The 25,302-nt window shown below is 34.2% G+C and overlaps 1 protein-coding gene across 1 annotated transcript in view; it reads left to right on the forward strand.

Moving 5' to 3' along the window:
* Nucleotides 1–25,302, forward strand: part of LOC140447565 (peroxidase-like) — a 57,066-nt gene that overhangs the window by 19,868 nt on the left and 11,896 nt on the right. Inside the window, exons 4-8 of the mRNA XM_072540284.1 lie at nt 3,822–4,014; nt 5,187–5,314; nt 11,303–11,526; nt 18,357–18,513; nt 18,575–18,745. Coding sequence (XP_072396385.1) covers nt 3,822–4,014; nt 5,187–5,314; nt 11,303–11,526; nt 18,357–18,513; nt 18,575–18,745 — 873 coding nt within the window. The remainder of the gene's footprint in view (nt 1–3,821; nt 4,015–5,186; nt 5,315–11,302; nt 11,527–18,356; nt 18,514–18,574; nt 18,746–25,302) is intronic.

Raw genomic sequence — 25,302 nt, forward strand, 5'->3', positions numbered from 1 at the left:
GGATTATAGGCATCCATTTTCAGAGAGGATGACGGGCCCGGACATACTTAAATCCGAGGTAGAAGAAGCAATAAAACGGATGAAAAGCAGGAAAGCTGTAGGGCCTGGTAATATCGAAGCTGAATTTTTAAAACTCTTGGAGGAAGAAGGAATAAATTGGATTACGGCTGTCTTCAATAAAATATACAATACAGGAATCATCCCTGATAAATGGCTAGAATCAGAATTCATAGCGATACCTAAAATACAGGGGCTAAAAAGTGCGAAGAATATCGAACAATCAGCCTAATGAGCCACATGTTGAAACTGTTTTTTAGAGTCATCCATGGAAGAATTTATAAGAAGTGCGAGGAACAAATATCGGACAGACAGTTCGGCTTCATTAACGCAGTGGGTACCAGAGGGGCACTTTTCGGAGTACAGGTACTAATTCAAAGATGCAGGGACGTTAACTGCGACGTATACGCGTGCTTGATCGACTATGAAAAGGCATTTGACAGAGTTCAACATCAAAAGATGATAAACATTTTAAAAGAAGCAGACCTGGATGACAAAGACCTCAGAATAATTTCAGAACTATACTGGAATCAGACCGCATACATGAAAATTAACGGAGAAGAAACAGATCACATAAAAATACTACGCGGAGTTAGACAGGGATGTATCCTATCGCCGTTGATATGTAATATGTACTCAGAGAAAATTTTTAACGAGGCTCTTTACGGAATAGACGAAGGCATCCTTCTAAATGGTATAAGAGTAAACAATGTTAGATATGCCGACGACACCATGGTGATATCAGATAGTTTAGAGGGACTTCAGAGGCTAATGGACAGAATAAACGAGTACAGTCAACAGTACGAACTAAACATTAATACCCACAAAACGAAACAAATGATTATCAGCAAGGAGAATATAAATGGGGCTCATCTTTACATTAATGGGACGCAGATAGAGCGAGTAAAACAGTATTGCTACCTGCTAACTATTATAAACGAACAGTGGAGCAATGTACAGGTAATAAAGTGCCGCATAGGAAAGGCAAGAACGGTCTTTAACAAAATGAGCGCCATCTTCAAAAGTCACAACATATCTCTAGATACAAAAATGAGACATTTGAGATGCTATGTTTTCTCTGTGTTGTTGTACGGGGCGGAGGCATGGACGCTTACAGACACCACTATTAAAAAAATTGAAGCATTTGAGATGTGGCTTTATAGAAGAATGCTGAGAATATCATGGACAGCAAGAATCACGAACAAGGAAGTTCTAGAAAAAATGAAAAAGGAACTAGAGATTGTGTTTACGATCAAACGCATAAAATTGCAATATCTGGGACACGTTATGAGAAATCAGCACCGCTACTCCCTGCTGCAGTCTATATTGCAAGGTAAAGTCAAAGGTAAGCGAGGACCCGGTAGAAGGAGAATATCATGGCTGCGGAATTTAAGAACATGGTTTAAGAAAACCTTAACGGAGCTGTTTCGAGCCGCAGCGAGCAAGGTCATGATTGCCAATATGATTTCCAACATCCAAAACGGATAGGAACCAGAAGAAGAAGAAGACTGGTGTTGTCGACGAAGATGGAGAAGGGTTAACTCAAGAAGGCGCTGAATTTTGATAGGTATACCTACCTGAAGATTTATGACTAGAACTAGCTTCGTTAATATAGTCTGGATCATCTTCAGCATCAGACTCGGCTAAAAGTTGCAGAAGTTCTTGATCAGACAATGGCTTTCTGTGCTAAGCTTGATTACGCTTTGCAATTTTCTTTTGTTGTTAGAGAAGTGCAAATAAATAACTACTTTTATACGAAAATAAATCCTCGCTAGGAGCTAAAGAACGCACCTGCCGCGTTTATATTGCATGAAGGTTATTACTTTATGTGATTTTAGCTCAAAATACTGTTAAAAAATGCTACTATATAGGAAAATAATAAAACAAGACCATAATAGTTATGTTTTCTAAAGGTTGAATAGATTTTGCAATAACCTTCCTTTAAACGGGTCACCTGAATAACGTAACAACACAAACACACTCGGAACGTAAACTAGCGGGATTGCAAAAATATTTATATCTCTTGTTATTAGTAATTATTTGTAACTTACTCTTCCTCCTTTAATAACCTTTCAGCAAATAAATAAAAGTTTTCGTTAAATGTTCTAATGAAATAGGTTGTTCATTTTAATTATTACTATTGGACTATTTCTAATAATAATAAAATTAATAATTTTAAAACATCCTTTTTCAATACACATTGTTTTTTTTTCACACTTTTCGTATATTCATCTTGCCTTTATATGACACACAGAACACTTTAACTGTTTTTCCAGTTTTTCCAGAAAATGAAAGCCTTTAGTGACTTCAATGCTGGAACCAGCTTTTCTTTTTCTTTGTGATATTGAAGTCACACCATCTTTGAAATAACTACGTACTATATGACAACAGAACCCTAACTGATGAATCACATTTTCAGCAGATATTTAATAAAGTTTCCAAATATTAGTCAGGATCATGTCAAGAAATTAAGTAAATAAAACCCACCATCACTTTTTACAGTGTATTTTTATTCGATATAATGATATGCACCTGATCGTGCGCATCTACTCCACTTATATCAGAATTGTAGGAAACAAACAATTTTGGCTATACTACATTTTCTTTTACTCTTAGACTCCATTACTGGACACTTTTGCATGCGATCCATTACAGTTCCTATCGCCTTAATGTTTTTTGGGATTATCGAATAGAATCTAATCGATTATCAAATAAAATCGAATCGATCATTCGATTCATTATCAATTGAATTGATTATCGAATCGAATAGAATCGATTCTATCAAATCAAAGCAATTATCGAATCGAATTAATTATTAAATCAAATTGAAATACAATAAAATAAAATAAAATAAAATACAATAAAATAAAATAGAATCGAATCGATTATCAAATCAAACCTAATCAATTTCCAAATCTGAATTGATTATTAAATCGATTGTCGAATCAAATTGATTATTAAATCGAATCGATTATAGAATCAAATAGAATCAATTATCAAATCGAATTAATTGTTGAATCGAAGTACAATAAAATAGAATAAAATTAAATAAAATACAATCATATCGATTATCCAATCGAATCAAATTAAATATCGAATCGATAATTAAAAGAAGTCGATTATCGAATTAAATACAAATAGCGTAAAATAAATTAAGGTAAATTAAAACGCTCCTTGCTTAGACGATAAGAAAGATATGCTTTCTCTCCTCGGTCACTCCCGGAGTGCCAGATCCCGTTTTTTTATTTCAGGTATATCATTACGTGATATATTCTAAAATAATTATATAAGTTACCTAACAAACATTTTTGAAAGCAGTCTTTTTTGTGTTTACAAAAAATGACGGCAAATTATTTAATTGTGTAACTAGAAAACGAACTAACTATGCTTGTATTAATACACGATTATAAATAAACAATAAATTTAATAAAAAATATTGTTTTCCATTTAATCTACCGTGCAATAAAAGTACTAGTTTAATGCCATAAATTTTATACCTGCAGATAAGTACGACCGTGGCATTTTTCAGATTCGTCAATAATTAATACATGAAATAATTCTTGAAACATCCAATACATTATATGACAAAAGAAGGCTCTGAGAAGCACCATAATAAATATCGGGTAATGTGGTAAATTTATTACTTTAACCAAGTAATTTGATAATAATTCTACCGTAATTACGAATTGTTTCTAATTTCAAATTAATCACAAATCGTTAATCACAATAAAGGTTACGGTAATACCAAAACTCGTCTTTTTTAGATCTCTCAAGTAACAGCTAGTTTGGATTTGTCGATTATTTATGGTAGCAACGATGAAACTCTTAAAACTTTACGGACATTTAAGAATGGATTGCTCCTAACAGAAACAAGGAAAGATCAGGAATGGCCCACAAGCGCCCCTCGTAGTGCCTGTCCCCTATTATTAAAGAATGAGAATACCTGTTATCGTTTAGGTAAGTTAAAAAAATTTCATCTGCTCATCTGAAATTGAATATCAGTATCTTTTTCTTCAAGTGCTTCTTCGCGAGGAAAGTTGACAATCATCATAGCTATTCGGATTTTAGGGATGGCTGAGGAAGAGCAGGCACACCCTTATATTCTACATTAGAGGTCTATTGCAGCGTAGTTAAAGTTGTTTAATTTAACATCTTTCGGTCTAGCCATTTTTAAGTCTTTTATGGCCTTTGATGATACTTTTCTACCGCTGTAGATCTAAAATTAATAATGCTCAAATGTACCGAGCCTTATTCTCTCCAACACACAGTAGTTTAACATAAAATATCCAGCTGTCTCGTCTTCAGCCTGACAAAAGCTGCAATCCGTACTTTCTGTTAGTTCGAATTTATTTATGTACTTCATAAGACGACAATGTCCTGTAAGGGACTTACGATAAGTCGCAGATGATTCCCTTCTTCTTCTTATGGTGCCGTGCACCTATAGTACGTTGGCGAATTATCTTAAGGTCAGACGTCTGTCTTTTGCGGCATGCAAAAGTTCGCCAGTGTTAGTTACGCCTGTCCAGTTCTTTATATTTCGCAGCCACGACATTTGTTTGCGACCTACTCCTCTCTTGCCCTCAATCTTTCCTTGGATAATTAATTATGATGATTCCCATTCATGTATAAAAACCTTCGAATGTTTAACATTCATTTGCACCCGTGCAGTAGTTACGTTTCATCTGTTCCACCCAGTTCGATATCGTTCTTTTGGCTATGCTTCTTGCATTGAAAAGAAGGTTCTGGGCATCTGAATATTTATTTTGTCCCCTCCAGGTAAGTAGGTACGCTTTTTCGTTTTCTTGAATACCAGAATGTTCAGAACACAACCTATAGCAAAGGGTGAAAACATTGAAAACATCGCCTAAGATCTACAATATGAGAACATGCACAGTAGTTAACTTAAGTAGTAGATTCTTTAAATTTTTAACATTTGTAAATGTATATACCGTTTTTTATTTGGTATTTTAATTTATTCGGTTGTTATGGATACCCTTCTTTTATGGCAGAAGAATTTTTCTTATTTAATTGCTAATTGAGCTAGCGAATTGAGCTAAAAAGAAATGGGTACTTATAAGCAATAGCATATTTATTATAAACCAGAATATTAGGTAGTATTATTCTTTTAGGGGATCCTAGAATCAATCAAAATCCTCAACTTACTGCCACAACCATTATCTGGATGCGGGAACACAACAGACTAGCTGACGAACTCCTAAAACTGAATCCTACTTGGGATGACGAAAGAATTTTTCAGGTAAGTGTTGTAAACAGATGAAAGTAGTAGATTTTTAAAAGTTGTTTTTGGGATCTCTCAGCCAAAATTCAAAGATGTTTTTAAAAACTAAAATTAAAATTGAAAATATAAATGCTATTCTCCAAGTTTCGACTTCCTGATGACAAGTAGTTTTAAAATAACCTATAATATTATAATAAATAAAGCATCTTTTTTATTTATTTACTTAATTAAAGTAACTTTTTGAATTTAAACTCTGCGCTTAGTTGATATCTTCTTCTTCTTCTTGTGGTGCATATACGTTACGGATGTTGACTACTAGCATGGCAATTCTAACTTTATTGATCTCAGCTCGAAATAGTCCTGAAGTGTTTCACATGTTTTATCCATCCGACGTAGGACCTCAATGTTTGATATTCGGTCAACCCAGGAAATCCTCAGTATCCGTCTATAACACCACATCTCAAACGCCTCGAGTTTTCCCATGGATGCCTCGGTTAGTGTCCATAATTCAACCCCATAGAGCAGCACTGTAAATACTCAGCATCTCAGGCAAAATATCAACAAAAATAGCCAAACACATAAAAAAGAAAGGAATAACACCAGCTTTCAGAACAAATAACAACCTAGGCAAATATATTAAAAACAACAAGAGCCAACATAAAAAACACTTACACAGTGGTGTGTACAAATTTAAATTTGGCGACTGCCCAAAAACTTACATTGGTCAAACGGGTAGAAATTTTGATAAACGAATAGCAGAATATAAAAGGGCTTTCAATAATAGAAAAACAGATTCTACATACGCACTTCAACTTCTAGATCATAATGATTCTTTTAATGACGAATTTAAAATTCTCCACATTCAAAAAAAAGGCCTTAAGCTATCTTTGTTAGAATCTATGGAAATCAACAAATTAAAAAACACAGATATAATTCTGAATGACCAGCTTGAGACAAACAGTTCTCCTCTCCTTAACCTATTTCATTAGAGACTAAGTGTAAACCCATGCCAAAAACAGATCACTTGAGAAAGGCAATCAGCCGAAACAGCTGTAGTGATAAGAATTTAAAATAAATTTTGTAGAAGTTTTGAAAACAAAGTTTTCAGTGTTTTATTGTTACATAAAATGAATTTCCATCAAGTAACGGTCGAATCCATCAATTACTCAGCATCTCAATAAACGGATTTTCGTTTTTAAGGGTAGGTCGTGGCCCTTAAATATCTTGCTCATTCTGACAAATGCTTTTTCAATTCTTTGTTTTATCTCCACTGAGTGGTCCCATTGGTCGTTTATGGTGGTTCCTAAATAGTAGTAACGGGGCACTTGGAGTATTTGTTGCTGATCTACCAGTAATTGACTAGGTGGAATATGCTTCTTACTGATGACTATGCACTTTATTTTTTTGATGTTAAAATCGAGCCCGTGTTCTCGACTGATTCTCCACAATTGCATTACTAGTGTCTGTAAACCTTATGAACTCTCTGCAAAGAGGATGGTGTCGTCTGCATATCTTACGTTATTCAGGCGCTCACCATTTATGAGAATACCCTCTTCGATATGCTCTAAGGCCTGGCTCATGACGTGTTCCGAATATACGTTAAATAATAGTGGAGAGAGTATGCACTGTCGTGCTCCTTTCTTTATTGCAACTTCTTCTGTTAGTTAGTCTTTTACCCGAATGGTTGCTGATTGGTTGTAGTATATGTTCTTGATTACTCGAAGGTCTTTGTTATCCAGATCAGTTGCCTTTAGTATATCCATGAGCTTATCGTGCTTGATTATGTCGAAATATTTCTGGTAGTCGATAAAGCATACATAAACCTTTAAAATAATACCTGAACCGCGAACAAGGCTTCTCTTAAGTACCTAACGCATCCCTGAATCCAAACTGCGTTCGTGAGATCTGTGACTCGCATTTCTGATAAATTCTTTTGTGTATTATCTTTAAGAAGGTCTTAAGAATGTGGCTGATTAGACTAATAATACGATGCTCTTCGTTTTTTTTTTTAAGGTTTTTTAGGTGCAGCAATAATTGTAGATTTTAACCAGCTCTCTGGGATTTTTTCCGAATCATAGATTTTATTGAACGTTGTCGTAAGCCATTTTACTCCTTCGTCTCCCATGATTTTTAGAAATTCTGAATGAAAGTTGTCGGGCCCTGGTGCTTTGCCTGCTTTGGTTGCTTTAATTGCGGCTTTGACTTCGTCTTGAGTGATTGGTGGTCCTGTGTCGTATTCCATAATTATCTGGTTGTTATCTTTGTCGTCATCGAATGTCTTCTCAACATATCTCTTCCATATATTCTTTGTTTGTTTAATGTCTATTACCGGGTCGCCATGGTCATCAGTCATATGTCCTGATCTCTTGGGTTTGTACATTCCTGCTGCCTCTTCTACCTTGTTGTGGAGATTAAACGAGTCGTGTCTACTTTTCAATGATTCTATTTCTCTGCATTGATCTTCCAACCATTTGTTTTTGGTTTCTCTAATAGTTTTTCTTATTTCTTTGTCAATTTGTTTATACTCCCACATGTCTCTGTTTTTAGCTCTTCTTCTATTCTCCATCATATTTAGGATTTTATCAGTAATCCACTCTTTTTTTTTAACCGTGGCGAAGATATTTATCTAGGATTGTCTGGTTAATTTGTTGTAGTTTTGCCATTTCGTTATCTGGTTCATTAGCTTTGTCTGTATTTTTTTAATTCTTTTTCTATATAGGTTTGTATCTGGTGCCTGGTGTCCTTATTTTTAATGGTCCTAAATCGTATTTTCTTGCTTTTGCACTCTCTATCTTCTTTAGCTTTAGTCTGATGTTAACTACCAGTGGGTTATGGTCCTACCCGATATCAGCACTAGAATATGTTTTGGCTAATGTTATTGCGTTTCTGAACCTTTTATTCACCATAATGTAATCAATTTTGTTTCTGATGATGTGATCTGGGGTGTCTTGAGGTGATCTCCACGTATATGATCTCCTAGCTAGTAGTTTAAAGAAAGTGTTGGTGATTACCAGTTGTTTTTCCACAGCAAAGGTGATTAGGCGATCCTTGCGTTCGTTTCGTTCCCCCAGTCCAAAGGATCCTACGGTTTCTTCACATCTACCCTTTCCCACTTTGGCATGTAAGTCTCCTAAAAGCATTTTTATTTCGTTTTTGTGAAGTTTTTTCAGGACACTTATTAGTTCAGAATAGAAAGTTTCGATCTCTTCGTCTGATTTGTCTGCAGTAGGTGCATATACCTGGATTAGTTCTTATTTACTATGATACCAACTCCATTAATATGTAGGTCTTCGCTATTTCTGGAGTAATAAATCTGGTGGTCATGTACTGTGCACTGTCCAGATCCAGTCCAGCGCATTTCACTTACACCTATTATATCGATAGCAAGTCTATCCATTTCCTTAATTGCATTGTGTGTCTTGCCCTTCTCGTACATTAATTATTAGTTGATATAGTACCGATTAAAATCTGCTCATAGTAAAACTAACTTTTCAGCTTTTTTTAATCAAGAAACGTAAAATATTGTTAGCTAAATAGTATATATAAATAAAACAGTTTCATTACATATAAAAAATAAACTGTGAGTACATTCAATTTAATACAAATTAAATAATATTAAATATATCCAAAACTTAAATACAACACATTGAATAATTCTGTTTCTGGTTTATCGACAACTTCGTGAGTTGAACTAATTAGGCGATACAGGACCGGAATAAAAAAATTCTACTTAGTTTCTGCCAATGTCCTTAATGTATGGAAGAGATACATATCTAATTGTAGTTTGTTTTGTTTTTTTTTTTTCATCAATTAATAATATCAAAATTGCACATAAAACGGTACTAACAGTTAACAAAGTTTTTTCTAAACTTAAAGACCAATCCGCACTCTTGTCTTTAACGGATGTTGTTTACTGTATACCGTGCGGATCATGTGAACAAGTATACTATGGTCAAACATCAAGATGCCTTAAAGACCGCATTACATCCCACAAATCAGATAATAGACTGCATCCTGAAAAAAGTGCATTGGGTGAACATGCATTTAAAAATGGGCATCAAATAGATTATAATAACATCAAAGTAGTAGAACAGGAAAGTAACATCACCAAAAGACTTTTTCTTGAAATGGCCTACATTTGCCAAAATAACAATGCAATGAATCATAGAACTGATATTGGTCATCTAAATGAAATGTTCTCCTATTTGTTACTACTAGATAAATGCAATAATAACACAAACAATAATTTATCAATTGACATTTAAAAGAATTTTGTCAGAATAATGTCATTTATGTATTTAGAATAATTAAGTGTTTTTGGATGTACAGTAATAATTTTTTAAATTTTTAAACATAAAAATAGGTTTTGTATATTAAAAAAAGATGAGAGACTGTGATAAATTTTATCAACATTATAATACATCTTCGTTGATACAACCTCATTAAGTTTGTAAGTAGTGAATTTTTTAATTAATTATACCAACGCCAACAATTTATTCATCACATTTGTAGCTCCCTGATGAAGGACATAACCAATGTCCGAAAGCTTGGAATAAAGATTTAAAAGAGTACACGTTTCATTTTTATTGCTGCAAACCCAATATTTAACGTTTACTTCCTTTCGTTGTCAGCAAATACTTCTGGTTCATTATATTTATATATATATATATATATATATATATATATATATATATATATATATATATATATATATATATATATATATATATATATATAGTCCATTGTCCAACTTTCACAGCCATACAGTAAGACAGAAAAAACGTAACATCTGATCATTCGGATTCTTAGCTGTAGACTAAGGTCTGATCTTGTAAAAAATATTTTCATGCTCATGAATATTTTCCTTGCGTGTTCTATTCTTGATAGGATTTCTTTTTTTGGATTACACTGACTATTGATATTTGTTCCCAAATATTTTATGGAATTTACCTGTTCTATTATTTGACCCTTGGCATACACCTGTACATTTATTGGTGTCTTTAAAAATACTAAAGTTTTAGTTTTGGAAAGGTTTAGATGTAAACCGAACAATTCGCTGTGGTGAACTACCGCATTTATTATATTTTGTAGTTCTTGTGCGTTGCTTGCTATTAAGACGGTATCATCAGCATATCTGATGTTGTCTATGCTGATTCCGTTAATCTTAATTCCGCCTTGGACCTCGTCTAATGCTTCTCTGAATATAGACTCCGAATACAAATTAAAGAGTAGCGGTTATAAGACGCAACCCTGTCTCACTCCTCGTCGGATTTGTATGTCTTCGGATGTTGTGTGCTCTAAAATTTTCTTTTCTTGGGGAAAATACTCCAGCCTAATAAGCTAACGTATACCAAACATGGTTATATCAGTTAATAATACTACACTATCATCTTTTAGCGACATAATTTTAGATGCAGCCAAAGATTCTATAGGAAAAACCAAAAATATCACAAAAGCTCTACTCACTTGGTTTGCACTGAAATTGCATCTGCTTTAAAACAAACAAAACATGCTTTCACTATGTACAAGAAGTACAACAATTCTAACAACTTAAACAGTTTTAGATCTTGCTAGGTATAAATTTTTAATAAAGCAAGCAAAAAGAGAGAGCTGGATTAATTAAGTATCATGAGTTGCCTTTAGCTTTTCCATCGCTTACATATTTTTTATATTTTTGTCTGTGTTGTTAAAGAATACTTATTAATTTTTTTTAACCATCGTATTATCAAATCTGATCTCTTTTTAGTTTAACCAATTAAATATCTTATATACTTTTTTCCACGCCAAAGTTGGTACTTTTTCAATTAACGAGAATGGTAACTGGCATTATCCATTACTCTGACAAAATTTTGTAGTATGTTACTAACCGTCTGAAATAAATATCCTTCAGTTACGTTTGAAGGAATTTCCTTATGATAATCTTCGGTCGTTGTTTAGAAGGATGAATAAAACTAACTGGTAGTACCTTTTGAGACATAATGTATTTTTATTTTTTAATGATTACAGACAGCTCGAGCCATCAATATAGCAGAATGGCAACACATTACCTATTATGAGTTATTACCATTGTACGCTGGATACGAAGCTCTGGTACAGAATGGAGTTATATATAAAGCATATTACAACGCATATATAGACGACTATGATGAAGATGTGAAACCAAATATTTATAACGAGGCCGCTCAAGGAGCACTTAGACAATTTCATTCACTTATTGCTGGTAAAATGGGGTAAGCAGATTGTTATTTCATTCCTTTTATCCAAAATGTTTTACAAAGTGTACAAAAATGGGAACCAATTGCGATTGGTATTCAAATATTCAAATAAAAGTAAGATGGATATAAACGCAATACAATTTTTTGAAAAATGATTTAAGCTCTTTTGGCTTTCATATTTACATTTGGTTAAGCATTTTTCTGTTTTTCTTTGGCGTTAAAGTTTTAAAACAAAATTTAAATATATTTGGTAAAAAATTATAAATAAGATTTACACAAGTAGTACAAGGTTTTTAAAAAAGTTTCACAAAGGTACTTGTGTGAGGAGTATCGGCCAATTGAAGTGAAAGAGAATAAGGATATTACTCTTTATACCTTTGTTAAAAAAGTTTTATGTATGAGTCCGTATTCATCATCGTTTCCTATCTACAAGTAAAATTAGATTATTAGTCAGACACCTTAAAATTTTACAATTGAACTGTATGGCAAATGTTATAAAAGTTACAAAAGATCTAAATAAGATCGTAATAAGCAGTACTAAAATATTCCATATGAAAAAGCAATAAAAAAAAATCGTCTGAGCTGACAGGGATTTTGCAAATAAAGGATCAAAACTTTTGATGGCCCTTGCTGATGAGCCTATGTAGTCGCTTAGTCAATAAAAGACGTGGCAGAAGTGTTTTCACAAGTCGATGGGAAAACAGGTAGCCTGGTTTTTCGAATAAATGAAGAAAAGACAAAATGCATAATGGTAACCAAAAATCTAAGAGCAAGATTTGCGCAGAACATACCAACAAATGACCACAACTTCGAAGTAGTAACAGAGTTTAAATATCTGGTCGCGGAAATCCTAGATAACAGCCACATAAAAAAAAGGGGCTCGTCAAGAATAGCAGCCAGAAATAGAAAAATATACTCCCTATTATCATTATTAAGATTCACTATAATTCCCTCGTATATTTAATATATTGAAATCCCCTTATGTATGCATTATAATAACGAAGAATTTTTTCAATGTTTCTTAGTTTGTATCTTTCAATTTAAAACCCAAATAATCTTTCGTTCTTTTCACGTCGCCGCCGTCGATAATAAATCATTTTATTGTTTGTTTATGTCACAGGCGCAAATTCTTCGATATTTCTTTGTTCAAACCGCCCGATATTGCGTTTTCAAATTAATAATCTACTAATAATAAGTCTTAATTTTCGTTGTGTTTTGTTTATTTCAGCGCTTTGTTTATTCTAACTTATGCGATCAATTTTTAAAGATGATTTCGTCACTTTCATTGGAGCCGCGGTGATCTCCAGCGTCATGTCCAAATTCATCCGTCGAATTTGTGGTTTTCTGTTTTTGGCCCCTTTTTATGGAAATATGTAGCAGTTAATGGTTCAGTTAATGTTTTGAGTGAGGATTGGAAGAATCGTCGTTTCCATCCTCGTTTTGTTTCTCCCTGGTTGTCATCCAAGGCTTTTTGGCAGTTTGGAGATGGATTTGTTCGTGTGTTCGTTACGCAGAGAGTGAGGCCCAGGTCTGCCCCCAGTTCCAGTAATGGTTCAAGAAAATTCAAAGTGTTAGTGAAAAATTAAGGTAACTTTTGTTTCAAATTTTAAAGTAAAGACAGACATTTTTTTTAATAAAGTAATAATTGCTTTCATTAAAGTTTAAAAGGATTTGTAATAATTAATAAAGTAGTAAATTTTATGGCTTGACTTTAGCTGTCATTTTATTTGTTCAGTTTTGTTTTAAATTTAATGTTAATATATGAGAGCTAGCTTTATTTTTGATATTTATTTGTTTTGTTTGTTAAAAAAAAAGGTTAATCTCTGTGCGGTAACATTTGCAAGTTTATGTAGTATCTCCAACTCCTGGAGTTTGTAAACAGATGACACATGTAAGTTTATTCGGTATTTTTTTTTGAATTGTGACTATCAATATAGTCACAATTTTTATATTGTCTATTTTGTAACTGTTTGTGGTGACACAAAAATAAATGTTAATTTTTTTTTAACATTTTGTTTATTTTTTTAACTAACCCTTTTTTGATTTTATTTGAGAAAGATATGTTTTGCATTTCTGATAATTATTTCCCTAGATACAACTAGTTGTTGTAATAGATATAATTAGGCACCTTGAAGTGGCGATCTTTATAAATTACTAGAGGTGTTTCCTGTTTCTTTTTATTTTGTCCCAAGAGATTCATGACCATTTGTTTCATATTTTTGTAGTTGCCCCAATCCAAACCCCATGATATTTTTTACTTATCCACGACCCCAGCTCTCCTAACAAACCCTGAGTGCCGTTCGCACAAGTAACGATTGTTTTGCTTGCCCTATCTTTGCTCCCATAGTTACTATCCCCAATCCTCTACCCCTTATAATAATACTCCATATGGTAGGCAAAATATATTCGTTACAACGTACATGTCAATTCTTTGCCCAGTTGTTACCTATAATAGTAAAACATGGACTCTACATCAGCGGGAAATAAATAAGCTGCTAGTATTTAAAAAAAAAGTTCTCACAATGATATTTGGGCCTCAAAGAAATACAGTTATAGGAGAGTGGAGAAAAAGCCACTATGCTGAATTGTTGACTCTCTATGGTACTGAAGACATCGTCATACATATAAAAGCAAACCGGATAAGATGTGCAGGTCTTGCGGTAAAATCAAAGGAATATAGAGTGCTAAAGACAGTATTTTTTGAGAGATCAGACGGTAGAAGATCAGTAGGCCGTCCCAGAAAAAGATGGAAGAATCATGTTAAAGCCGAATTGTCTCTAGGATTGGGGTAGGTACAACAATGGGAAACGAAAGCACAAGATCGTAGAAGATAAGGGGCTATGGTGGATGAGGCGAAAACCCCGAGCTGTAGCGCCAGTTAAGAAGAAAAAGATTTATAAAAACAAAAGGCAGCACTATACGCCTTAGTGTTCTTAGTAGATCTAGTAGATCTACAAGATCCACGCCATCAAATGCACAATTATGATTAAAATTTAAACAACATGTGCAAAAATTACAATGATTTTACATTTAAAGTTTGAAAACATATGGTTAATCAAAAAAATTGTTTAGGGAACCACTATCTCTAAGCTCTATAATTATTTTTAAACATCCTAGGATATTAAAATATCCTAGGATGGTCAATAATATATTCTCCCATTAACCACTATAGGGAATTGGGTATGTGCAGAGGCGGTATTATTAATTTATCTGATGATTGATATGAATTATCAAATATGAATTAACCGATGCAATAGTCCGAGCCATCGAAAAATACGAGGGTAAAAATTGAATAATATTAATAGGGTAATAATAATAGAAACTATTGCAAAGGCCTGGAAAAATTATTTCCCAGATAAAATATTTGATGTACAAAGATGATAATAAGAAATGTTAAAAGATGCATTGGTCTCAGAATACAAGAGGCAATAATTATTTTTATTGTTCTGATGCTATTTTCTTGTGGCATGTTAAAGTTATTACATACTATTCAAATGGGAATAAGCCACAATTAAAGTTTAAAGTACGTTAGTTGACGTTTCAGTTTCCACTTCGGAAATCGTTCTCAAAATACAAACATTTTTCCCGATCTAAATCCAGCTTGTTCTCTAGGTTTTTTTGATAATAACCCACAATACAACTAACGTTAAATAACTATTTTACTAATTATACCAAACACGTGGCTGTAAAGCACCGATTGCACATAAATAACAAAACCTACTGAATTTAATTCAATAACTGTATTATTTTTATACCTGTATATGGGCGGGCATGTTTTCGACGCTGAAGTACCTGAGGGTCTTAAAAGTACCCTTGTTTTGGACGCTGCCGGAAGGATTATCGCAGGTACCAGATATTAGATATAATTAGGGTTTAATGATGGTCATTGAAATTTACTTAGTTACTAGTTTGTCAGAGAATAGTGAAAAGTAAACATGGAAATTTCAACGTTAGTAAGTAATCGTGGTAAAATTTTGCTCAAAGTGAACAGTTTTACTTTTTCTCAAGATAAAGTACTAAAATCGGGAGAAACGTATTGGAGGTGCGTAAAACGGTAGTGTAAAGCGAAGATATTCACGAAAGGGCCAGAAAAGTTAGTGATCCGAAGTAATCTAAAACATAATCACGAGTGTGATATCAAGACGCTTAATAGACAGATTGTGCGTAGCAGTGCCAGAAATGAAGGCTAAGGATAATTTGACCGAAAGGCCGTCCAAAATCATACATAGTGCGTTGAAAGAAAATGTAGATTGCTTGAGCTACATGTCTGTTAAAGACGTTAATTTAATACGAAATCAAATATACAGTGAACGGCGAATGGCTCAACCGAAACTGCCCAAAAGTAAAGAAGAAACTATTGCTGCGGTAAATATTATGAATATCAAAACACTTAAAGACGAGACTTTTATATTCTAACAGTTCTAACATTATCATCTTCTCGTGTAACACTAACATGCGTTTTCTGTGCGGCAGTGAAACGATTTATATGGACGGTACATTTAGTTACTGTGCTCAATATTTCAAGCAATATTTTACCATACATGTATTTATCAATGGACATTATATACCATTGTGTTATTGTTTACTTCCCGACAAATCGGAACAAACCTATATAAAACTATTTAATGTTTTGAAATGCAAATGTGAAGTAATTGGTCTAAAATTCAATCCAAAAATCATTTTCTCCGATTTTGAAATTGCTATCCACAATGCTGCACGTTTTGAATTTCCAAATGTGCACATTAAAGGGTGCCGTTTTTATCTTATGCAAGCTTGGTATCGTAATATCGGTGGTTGTGGCTTAATTCGGGAATATAAATTGGCAGACAGTGAAATATCCAAATGGCTGAAATATATTTTTGGGCTGCCATTTTTACCTCCCTCAGAAGTCGAAGAATCTTTCATATATGATTTTATGGCTATTCAACCAAAGGATTCAAAAATTGAAAAGTTTTCCGACTACTTATTGGACAACTTCATTGGCGACCACGCAACATTTCCGTCGGAGATGTGGGCTGCGATGAGTGAGAGTTTACAATTAACAACTAATGCTTGTGAATCGTTCCACTCGCGTTTTAATGATAATTTTTACCATGCTCATCCAAATATTTTCCATTTTATTGATGTTTTAAAAAATTTTCAAACTGAAACTTACATTAAAATTAATAGTGTCTGTAATAGTGAAAGTAATAGACTTAAAGATCCAAAGAGTAGAAAAATAATTATGTTCGTTAGAAATAGGATACATGAGTATCAAACTAACTGTATCGATCGATTCCATTGCGTAAAATGTATGTCGTATTTATTTCAAAGTGACAAATAAACCTTATCAAGCTTAATCTCTAGAATTTTATTACCTGACTTTCCATTTACATTTCAATTACACCCAGCGTCCAAATCATGTATGCAGAAACAGGTAATTTTATTTTTCAGTATCGAATTTTAAATTTAGCGTCAAAATCATGCACGCCCCTGTATATACCTATTGATTTTTTACCTTTCATAATTACAAGGATTAACTTCAATTTCTTAAAAATAAGTTGTCTTGTCAGGTACCTACTTTTATACAGGTACCTTGGCGTTTTTTGAATTTTATTTAATCATTACAACATGAAATAGAGTAACAAACTATTAGATGATTAAATAGATTTACTCCACCCATGTACAGATTCTATTTGGCAGTACTTTGTGGATATAGAATCTGCTCTTTAGTGTCAGTTTTATCAGTTCTCGGTATCGTGCCATTACTACACATTTGTTTTTTGAATCTCGCCATTTTGTGACTGATATATGTGACTAAAATACATGTTTAGGAAAATACTTTCTGTTTAATATCATAGTTTCAAAAGCAAATAAATAAAAATTGAGCAGTTTACTCAATACAGGTATTGAAGTAAAAATGTGTCAAAAAACAAGCAGTACTCAAATTCCGGAAGCTTTAAACTTATCTAAATTATGTATATATCTAAAATCCTAAAAGAAATCCGGTAGCAGTACAAGCTATGGCCCACACTTTAAAGTCCCTTTTAATTGGTTTGAAAGGTACATATTGTCCTTTATATACCTTTGAAACCAATCATGCTTTTGTCAATTGACAAGTTACGACTTGGACACAAAAGTTCTTCATAACGTGTATTCAAATATTCTACAAGGCGAACTTTGTACAACTTAATAAAACCTTTGCCTTTAACTAGCATCTTTGTCTTACCATTCGGATGTAAATATCCTAGTATCTGGAGGAATCTTCTAAGAAACATAATTCTTGCAATTTTGGAGACTGAAATATTTTTAGAAGACCAATATAGTCATTGTGATGGTAAATGATGGAACCTCATTATAATCCCAAGTATCCCAAGAACGTTTTGAGTTCTTCAACGCTAATATTTTAGCTAAATGTTATTCTGATGTTCGTGTAAGATGTAACAAACTAAATTTTAGACTAATAATATTTGATAAGATCTGAATTGGCAAGTGGTAATATTAGTTTTTGAAAGTTATATGAAATACTAGGCGATCAATTTAAAATTACCGATACATTTTAACTTACCCTGTATTTGACTTATAAATATCATCAAAATTAATCCTTTTTATAAATCTTAAATATTATTAAAGGAAGTTGTAGTAGGCTCTAAATATCTTATATAAATTGGGCATATAAGAAATAAAAGTCCCCTATACTAATTTTTCAAATATTATTTATTTCAAGCTTCTCCAAAACGTCTAACTGGAACTACCAAATAATGGCTTTATGAAATACTATGAATATAAAAACATAAAGAATACACAGGCATATAATCTAATTTTAACTTCTAACTTTTTACTTTAAAATGACTTTATTATTTTAGCCTATTTAATGAAAAGGGTTGCAGATATGATGATCTTGTATTAAGGGATCACTTAAATAGACCTGTTGCATTGGAAAAATCTAACGTTTTTGACGGATTAGTTAGGGGGCTGTTCTTACAACCCAGCATGCCCTCAGATACTTACTATGACTCTGATGTAGGTATTAAATAATTGTATGGACACTAGGTAACAATTATTTTATGTATTACTTTTATAGTTTACAAGGCACATGTTCCTGCGTTACCTAATATTTGGACAAGATACAAAAAGTATAGATATTCAAAGATCCAGGGACCATGGATTGCCTACGTATAATGATATGAGAGTGTTGTGTGGTTTAAAAAGGGCTACAACATTTGAAGATTTCCTTGATGTCATGACAGAAGAGGTAAGCATAGTTTCAATATATATATATATATTGTAGCGTGATTAAATAAAACGAGCGGTTCGAATTTATATAAATATATTTATTTATAAGTTTACAGTTCGGTACTCTCTTATCAACTAAACTCACTCCTAACAACGTTACATATATATAATAAAGTTACTTTTCGAGAACATTCTGGCGTTGTCCCACCTCTAATTGTCTCCCGTCCGAAGGACGGGCGCTATTGACCTGCCGATTCTTACGTTTTCTAGATTCGTCCTTCTAAGAATTATGACGTATCGGAGATGGGCTATTTCGTTACACTGCTCCCCTCTTAAATCTGATCGTCCCGATCAGCAACTCTATATGTAGGCACAGGATGGCGGAATCTACAGGACTCTCCAGCTCTGCATGAACCCTTTAGAAAGAAATAACAGTCTACTGACTTTGAAGGATACGATCTCATCGGGTTAATGCAACACACAGTAATTCGTACGCCGGTTTCTCGGAAGATCACTTCAAGCATGCTTCTGACAATCTTCCAGTCCAGATTATCTAGTGCATGGCCTATCTTGGGTAAGGCCAAATTCTTGATGTCGTAATTGCACACAATTCTCTTCAAATTAGTTAGAGCACGCCATATATCCTCGTAGCTTGCCCTGTCTTTATACGACTTCCTGGTCACCATATACAGCAAAGATCGAGAACCATCTTCTAATCTCAGTACTCTTCCAACTTTAGGTTGCTGGTTATTTTAACTCGTCCAAACGACCGAATTTCTTATAAAATACGGATGAGATTCCGTTAGTCATCTCAAGATCTTGGGCAACACAGTGGGCTAGAGAGACGTTTTGCGGAACACTAAAAAGATCCTGCTGAACTTCTTTGGTCACGCCGAATCTAGCACTCTTTCTCTCTGCGTAATTTGACATAAATTCATTAAAGCTTGGTCGCCGGTCATCTTTGCTCTCATGTTGAAGGGTTCGTGCTTCTTCTGTTTCATTTGAGCCAGCATATGGTGCAAGACGATTTATGTGAACTACTTTTGGTTTACCTTTCGGCAACTTCTTAATTCGGTATATTACGTCATTTATTTTCTTTTTAATTTCATACGAACCTTCCCATTGTCTTTGCAGTTTGGGAGACAAGCCTCGACGACGTTGTGGATTATAAAGCCAAACAAGATCACCTACTTCATAGCTTTCACTCTTGCATCGAGAATCATATTTATTTCCATCATTCGTCTCTGGAAGTGGACCTGCAATGTCGATTGCTACTCTTTCCATCGGACTACCAACATTGTACTGTCTCATAGGTGCCCTCTTTTTACCAGCTGGACCATTACTGGTTGCACACAGTTCACATTTCCGGCACCATCTTCTTACATCATCTTTACAGTTCACCCAATAGAACCGTTCTCGAACCTTTTGCAGAGTCTTCGTTATACCAAAGTGTCCACCTGATGCACCGTCATGCAACTGACGCAAAACTTCTGACACTTTACTTTTAGGTACAATCAACTGAAGCTTAGTTTCTGTACCATCATCGTTCTCAAAGGTTCTATACAGAAGATCATCTTTCAGCACTAGACAATTCCATTGGCTCCAGTAACACTTGACTTCTGGACTACATGCACTAATGTCTTGCCAAGAAGGTCTTTCACTTCGACGCATCCAATCCAATACTCTTTTTATACATGGATCATCTGCTTGGGCATCTTGTAGCTGTTCAGGCTGCCATTGATCATTAATGACGGCGGTTCGTCTCACGGGGCAAAGTCGTTCTTCTAATTCAAGACAATAATTACGATTTGCACTGTATGCCCGTCTTGACGGAGCATCAGCATTTGAATGACTCTTTCCAGCCCTGTGTTCCATTTGTTCTAGCTTTCTGACTGTTGTATTATTTTCTTGCAATTTACGGCGAATGTGACCTACGTCGCCATCATTCAAACATCTGGTTTCGTGTCTCTTCGGCATCATGTTACGAACTACTTTCCGTACGATTTCCTCCAGACGTTTCTCGTTTTGTTCGTCGCTCTCTTCGGAGGTTCGTACTCGATAGCTCCGTGAAACTTGACTAGCTGTTTCATGTTCCAAGGCAATAGCGAGCGCTTCATCTAAAACTTTCGGTCTTGCTAGTCGTAAAGCTTTCTGTAGTTCACTGTCTCTTAACCCATTGACGAAGGCATCTACAGCAATTTCTTCCAAAATGTTGTCTAGTGCCTCTGGATATGCCAACAACGCTATACGAGCAATATCTGCTTCAAATTCTTGCAAACTCTCACTTGCTCGTTGGATTCTACTTCTTATTTGTACCTTGTAGACTGGTTGTAGATGGGCATCTCCGTAACGTTTATCTAGTCGAGTGAACAAGGTCTGGTAACATTTTTCTTGACCCTTAGGAATTGATCTTAGGATATCCGCAGCATCACCTCGTAAAGCGGCAGTCAAGGAAACAGCTTTTTCTTGTTCTGTCCAATGATTGGCTGTCGCAATAGCTTCAAATTGCCTAAGGTATATGGACCAAGAGGACTTTCCATCAAATGGTGGCAATTTGAATCTCATATGATTTGTCATTTCGTCTCTCGGTGATTCTTTTTTCACTACCGGATCTAAGGCTACTGTATTAACTGGTGGTAGCACTTTCGTGTTAGTTATCATGGTCTCTAATTTTTTGATCTTCTCTTCTACTTCTCCTATCTTGTCGTTTACATTTTTCTGTATCTTATCGAATTTTCTCGAGACTTCTTCAAATTTCTCATTGTTTTGAATACATATTTCTTCAATTATTTGTGAAGTCTCGTCGAATCTTCTAAATACATTTTCGAATGTTTCATCGAATCTTTTGGGAACATTCTCTAATTTATTATCATCTCTTTTAGAAGATTCTTCTATCATTTGAGAGACGTTTTCAAATTTCTTATCATTTTTTCTGAAACTCTCTTCGATCTTCATTAAAACTGCTTCTTCTGCTGACTGAAAATGGAATGTCACTGGGTCATCTCCATTCTCGTTAAGAACATTCTTCAGTCGTTCTTGGAGGATCTTCTTGGACCCGCTGCAATCTTCATCGCGTTCTTCTAGCTGCTCACGCAACTGTTTTACTGAGAGTTGTACTAGCAGCATCTTTGGTCAGGCACGCGTACTTTTTTAAAATGTACAAAAATCTTTTTCACAAGTCACTGCTGAATTTATATTTAAATAAATCAATTATCCTCACACCGTGACACCAATTGTAGCGTGATTAAATAAAACGAGCGGTTCGAATTTATATAAATATATTTATTTATAAGTTTACAGTTCGGTACTCTCTTATCAACTAAACTCACTCCTAACAACGTTACATATATATAATAAAGTTACTTTTCGAGAACATTCTGGCGTTGTCCCACCTCTAATTGTCTCCCGTCCGAAGGACGGGCGCTATTGACCTGCCGATTCTTACGTTTTCTAGATTCGTCCTTCTAAGAATTATGACGTATCGGAGATGGGCTATTTCGTTACAATATATATATATATATATATATATATATATATATATATATATATATATATATATATATATATATATATATATATTTAACTCTACATTGGATATATTTTCCTAAAATATTTTAAAAAACAACACGATTTAAGTTTAAAAATTAAAATTACAAGGTTGTATGTTTAAATTGTTGAATAAAATTGACTGGTGCTGGTTAATCGTGGTGGTAAATAGTTGGTCGATAGGGTGAAGAAATAACTTATAAAATGAAATCTCTTCACACGTTCTTTATTTTGTGCTCTTATGGCAACATATGGAAACATACTACCCTTATAAAATTGTAATGACTTTGCCTAGGGCTGACAGGGTTGCCGGCTAGGCAAATTAAAACTTAGGACTAAGAATTTACATATAGGTACATAGAATAGAAATATTTTAAAACAATAGAATAAAAATATTTTGAAACAATTTTAAACAAACTCCCCCGTTGAAGGGTACCTTCAAGATAGATTATAAATTTAAATAAAGTCTTATATATTAATATTCTCACTAACACTCTCTTGCTGCATTGGCAACGGACACAAATGACGAACAGAGCGAATAACTGTCTTATTGTTTGTTTTTACCTCTGCCACTCTTGAAAGTTTATCTTTACCGGAATGCAAGTTAATAATACGTCCCAAAGGCCATCTACATGGTGGTTGTTGATAACTGCGAATTAACACTAAAGTTCCAATCTTCAAATGGGACGAAGATTCTTTCCATTTGTATTGCTGTTGCAGTTGCGAAACGTATTCTTTCACATAACGATTCCAAAATTGTTGATATATAATATGACGAATCGTTTTGTAGTTGGAGAGCCTGCCTATCGGGATTGTGCTTAAGTCAGTATCGGGAATGGTTGTAATAGGACGGCCAATCAGGAAATGGGAAGGAGTAAGTGGCGTTAGGTCAGTTGGGTCATTAGAGAGTGCAAACATAGGTCTAGAATTTAAGACTCCCTCGATCTGAATTAGCAGAGAATTAAAATCTTCGTAGATAAGTTTTTTGTCGAGTAACACCCTTTTTAAATGGTGTTTCATACTTTTAACTGCCGCCTCCCAAAGACCGCCAAAATTAGGCGCATACGGTGGAATGAAATGCCAATTTATATTATGATCAATAGCGTAATTGTGAATATAAGTATTATTTTTTAAAAGAAATTGACCAAATTGTTTAAGTTCATTGCGAGCTCCAACGAAAGTGGATCCATTATCTGAATAAATGTCATTGGGGATACCTCGTCGAGCTATGAAACGCTTCAAGCAGGATAGGAAACAGTCTGTTGTGAGATTTGTAATGAGTTCAAGATGAATTGCTTTGGTACAAAAGCATACAAAAACACAAACGTAACCTTTTATTTCTTTGGCTCCCCTACCCGATTTATTGTTTAGTAAAAATGGTCCTGCAAAATCTATGCCACAGTGCTGAAATGGCAGTGATGGGGTTGTGCGAGATTCGGGCAAACTGGCCATTGGACAACTGGCAAATGGAGGTTTAAATTTAAAACAAGTAAGACAATTTCTTACTGTTTTTCTTGCAAGGTCTCTCCCCCGAATTGGCCAATAATATTGTCGAATTGATGAGAGAAGGAGTTGAGGACCTGCATGTAATAGGACTTTATGTTTATGCTCAAATAGCAACTTAGTGAAAGGATGATTAGATGAAATTAATATAGGGTGTTTAGAGTTAAAGTCTAATCCAGATAATCTAAGTCGACCCCCTACTCGTAATACATGATTTTCATCTAAAAATGGAGTAAGATTTGAAAGTTTATGTTTGATTGGTAATGGTTTATTGGAATTTAAAATAGATATTTCCTCCGCAAATGAATCCAATTGTGCAAGTTTTATTAACCGCAATGATGCTTCTTCTACTTCGGAAAGAGTTAAAGGGCCTATCGTTCTTTCTGACCTTTTTTTACACGCGTTATTACGAAATCGAAGACAATAACTAACGACATGTTTTAACGTTGAAATATTAGAAAATCGAGAGAATAGAAAGAGTGGTACCGAATGGGTAGCCAATAACATCGAACGTTTAACCTTTTGTTCAGGAAGTTCGATTTCAGACATTGCAGGAGGTGCGGGTTTGTCTATAGGACCACGTAGAAAAATTGGCCCCTTCCACCATAATTCACGGTTAGCTAGATCTTCTGGTAAAACTCCTCTGGAAGCCAGGTCTGAAGGATTTTCTTTAGTATTAACATAATACCAATCATCCTTGTTGGTTAACTGTTGAATTTTGGCGACGCGATTACCTACGAATTGTTGTAACTGATTAGCATCCTTTTTTATCCAACATACTACTATCTGAGAGTCGGACCAATAGTATATCGGTACTGACGGTGAACTGGCATTGACAACTTGGGCTGTTAATTGTGCTCCCAGTAGGGCAGCACATAACTCTAATCTGGGAATGGTGAGTCGCTTTAATGGTGCAACTTTACTCTTGGAGCAAATTAAATGACTTTGATAATTGCCACTTGCATCTATGCTTCGGAAATATATACAGCTTGCATAAGCATCTTGAGATGCATCACAGAAACAATGAATGTCTAGTATGGAATGATTGGATCCAAGAACATGTCTAGGAATCTCTAATTGATTGAGTTGGGACAATTGATTGTAAAATTGTGTCCATTTAATATAAATGTCATGTGGAACCTTTTCGTCCCAATTTAATTTGAAGGTCCATAATTTCTGAATTATGAGTTTAGAAAGTACAATTACTGGAGAGAGAAGACCAAGAGGATCCCAGATCTGTGAAATGATAGACAATATCTTTCTCTTAGTAATCGAATTATCATGTGGAATTGACAATATTTTAAAATTTAGAATGTCTTTGTTACTATTAAACTGTACACCTAAAGTTTTACAGCTTTCGTGTTCACCGAAATTTAAAATTTCATTAGGAATATCGCAACATGGAATGTTCAAGAGAACACTCGGATTATTTGTAACCCATTTTCTAAGTATGAATTGTGCTGATTTTAATATGTCTGAAATATCTTTACATCGGGTTTGTAATTCTGAAAGATCATTGGAACCCGT

This window comes from Diabrotica undecimpunctata, chromosome 1 (assembly GCF_040954645.1).
Source record: "Diabrotica undecimpunctata isolate CICGRU chromosome 1, icDiaUnde3, whole genome shotgun sequence".
NCBI classification, from domain to species: Eukaryota; Metazoa; Arthropoda; class Insecta; order Coleoptera; family Chrysomelidae; genus Diabrotica; species Diabrotica undecimpunctata.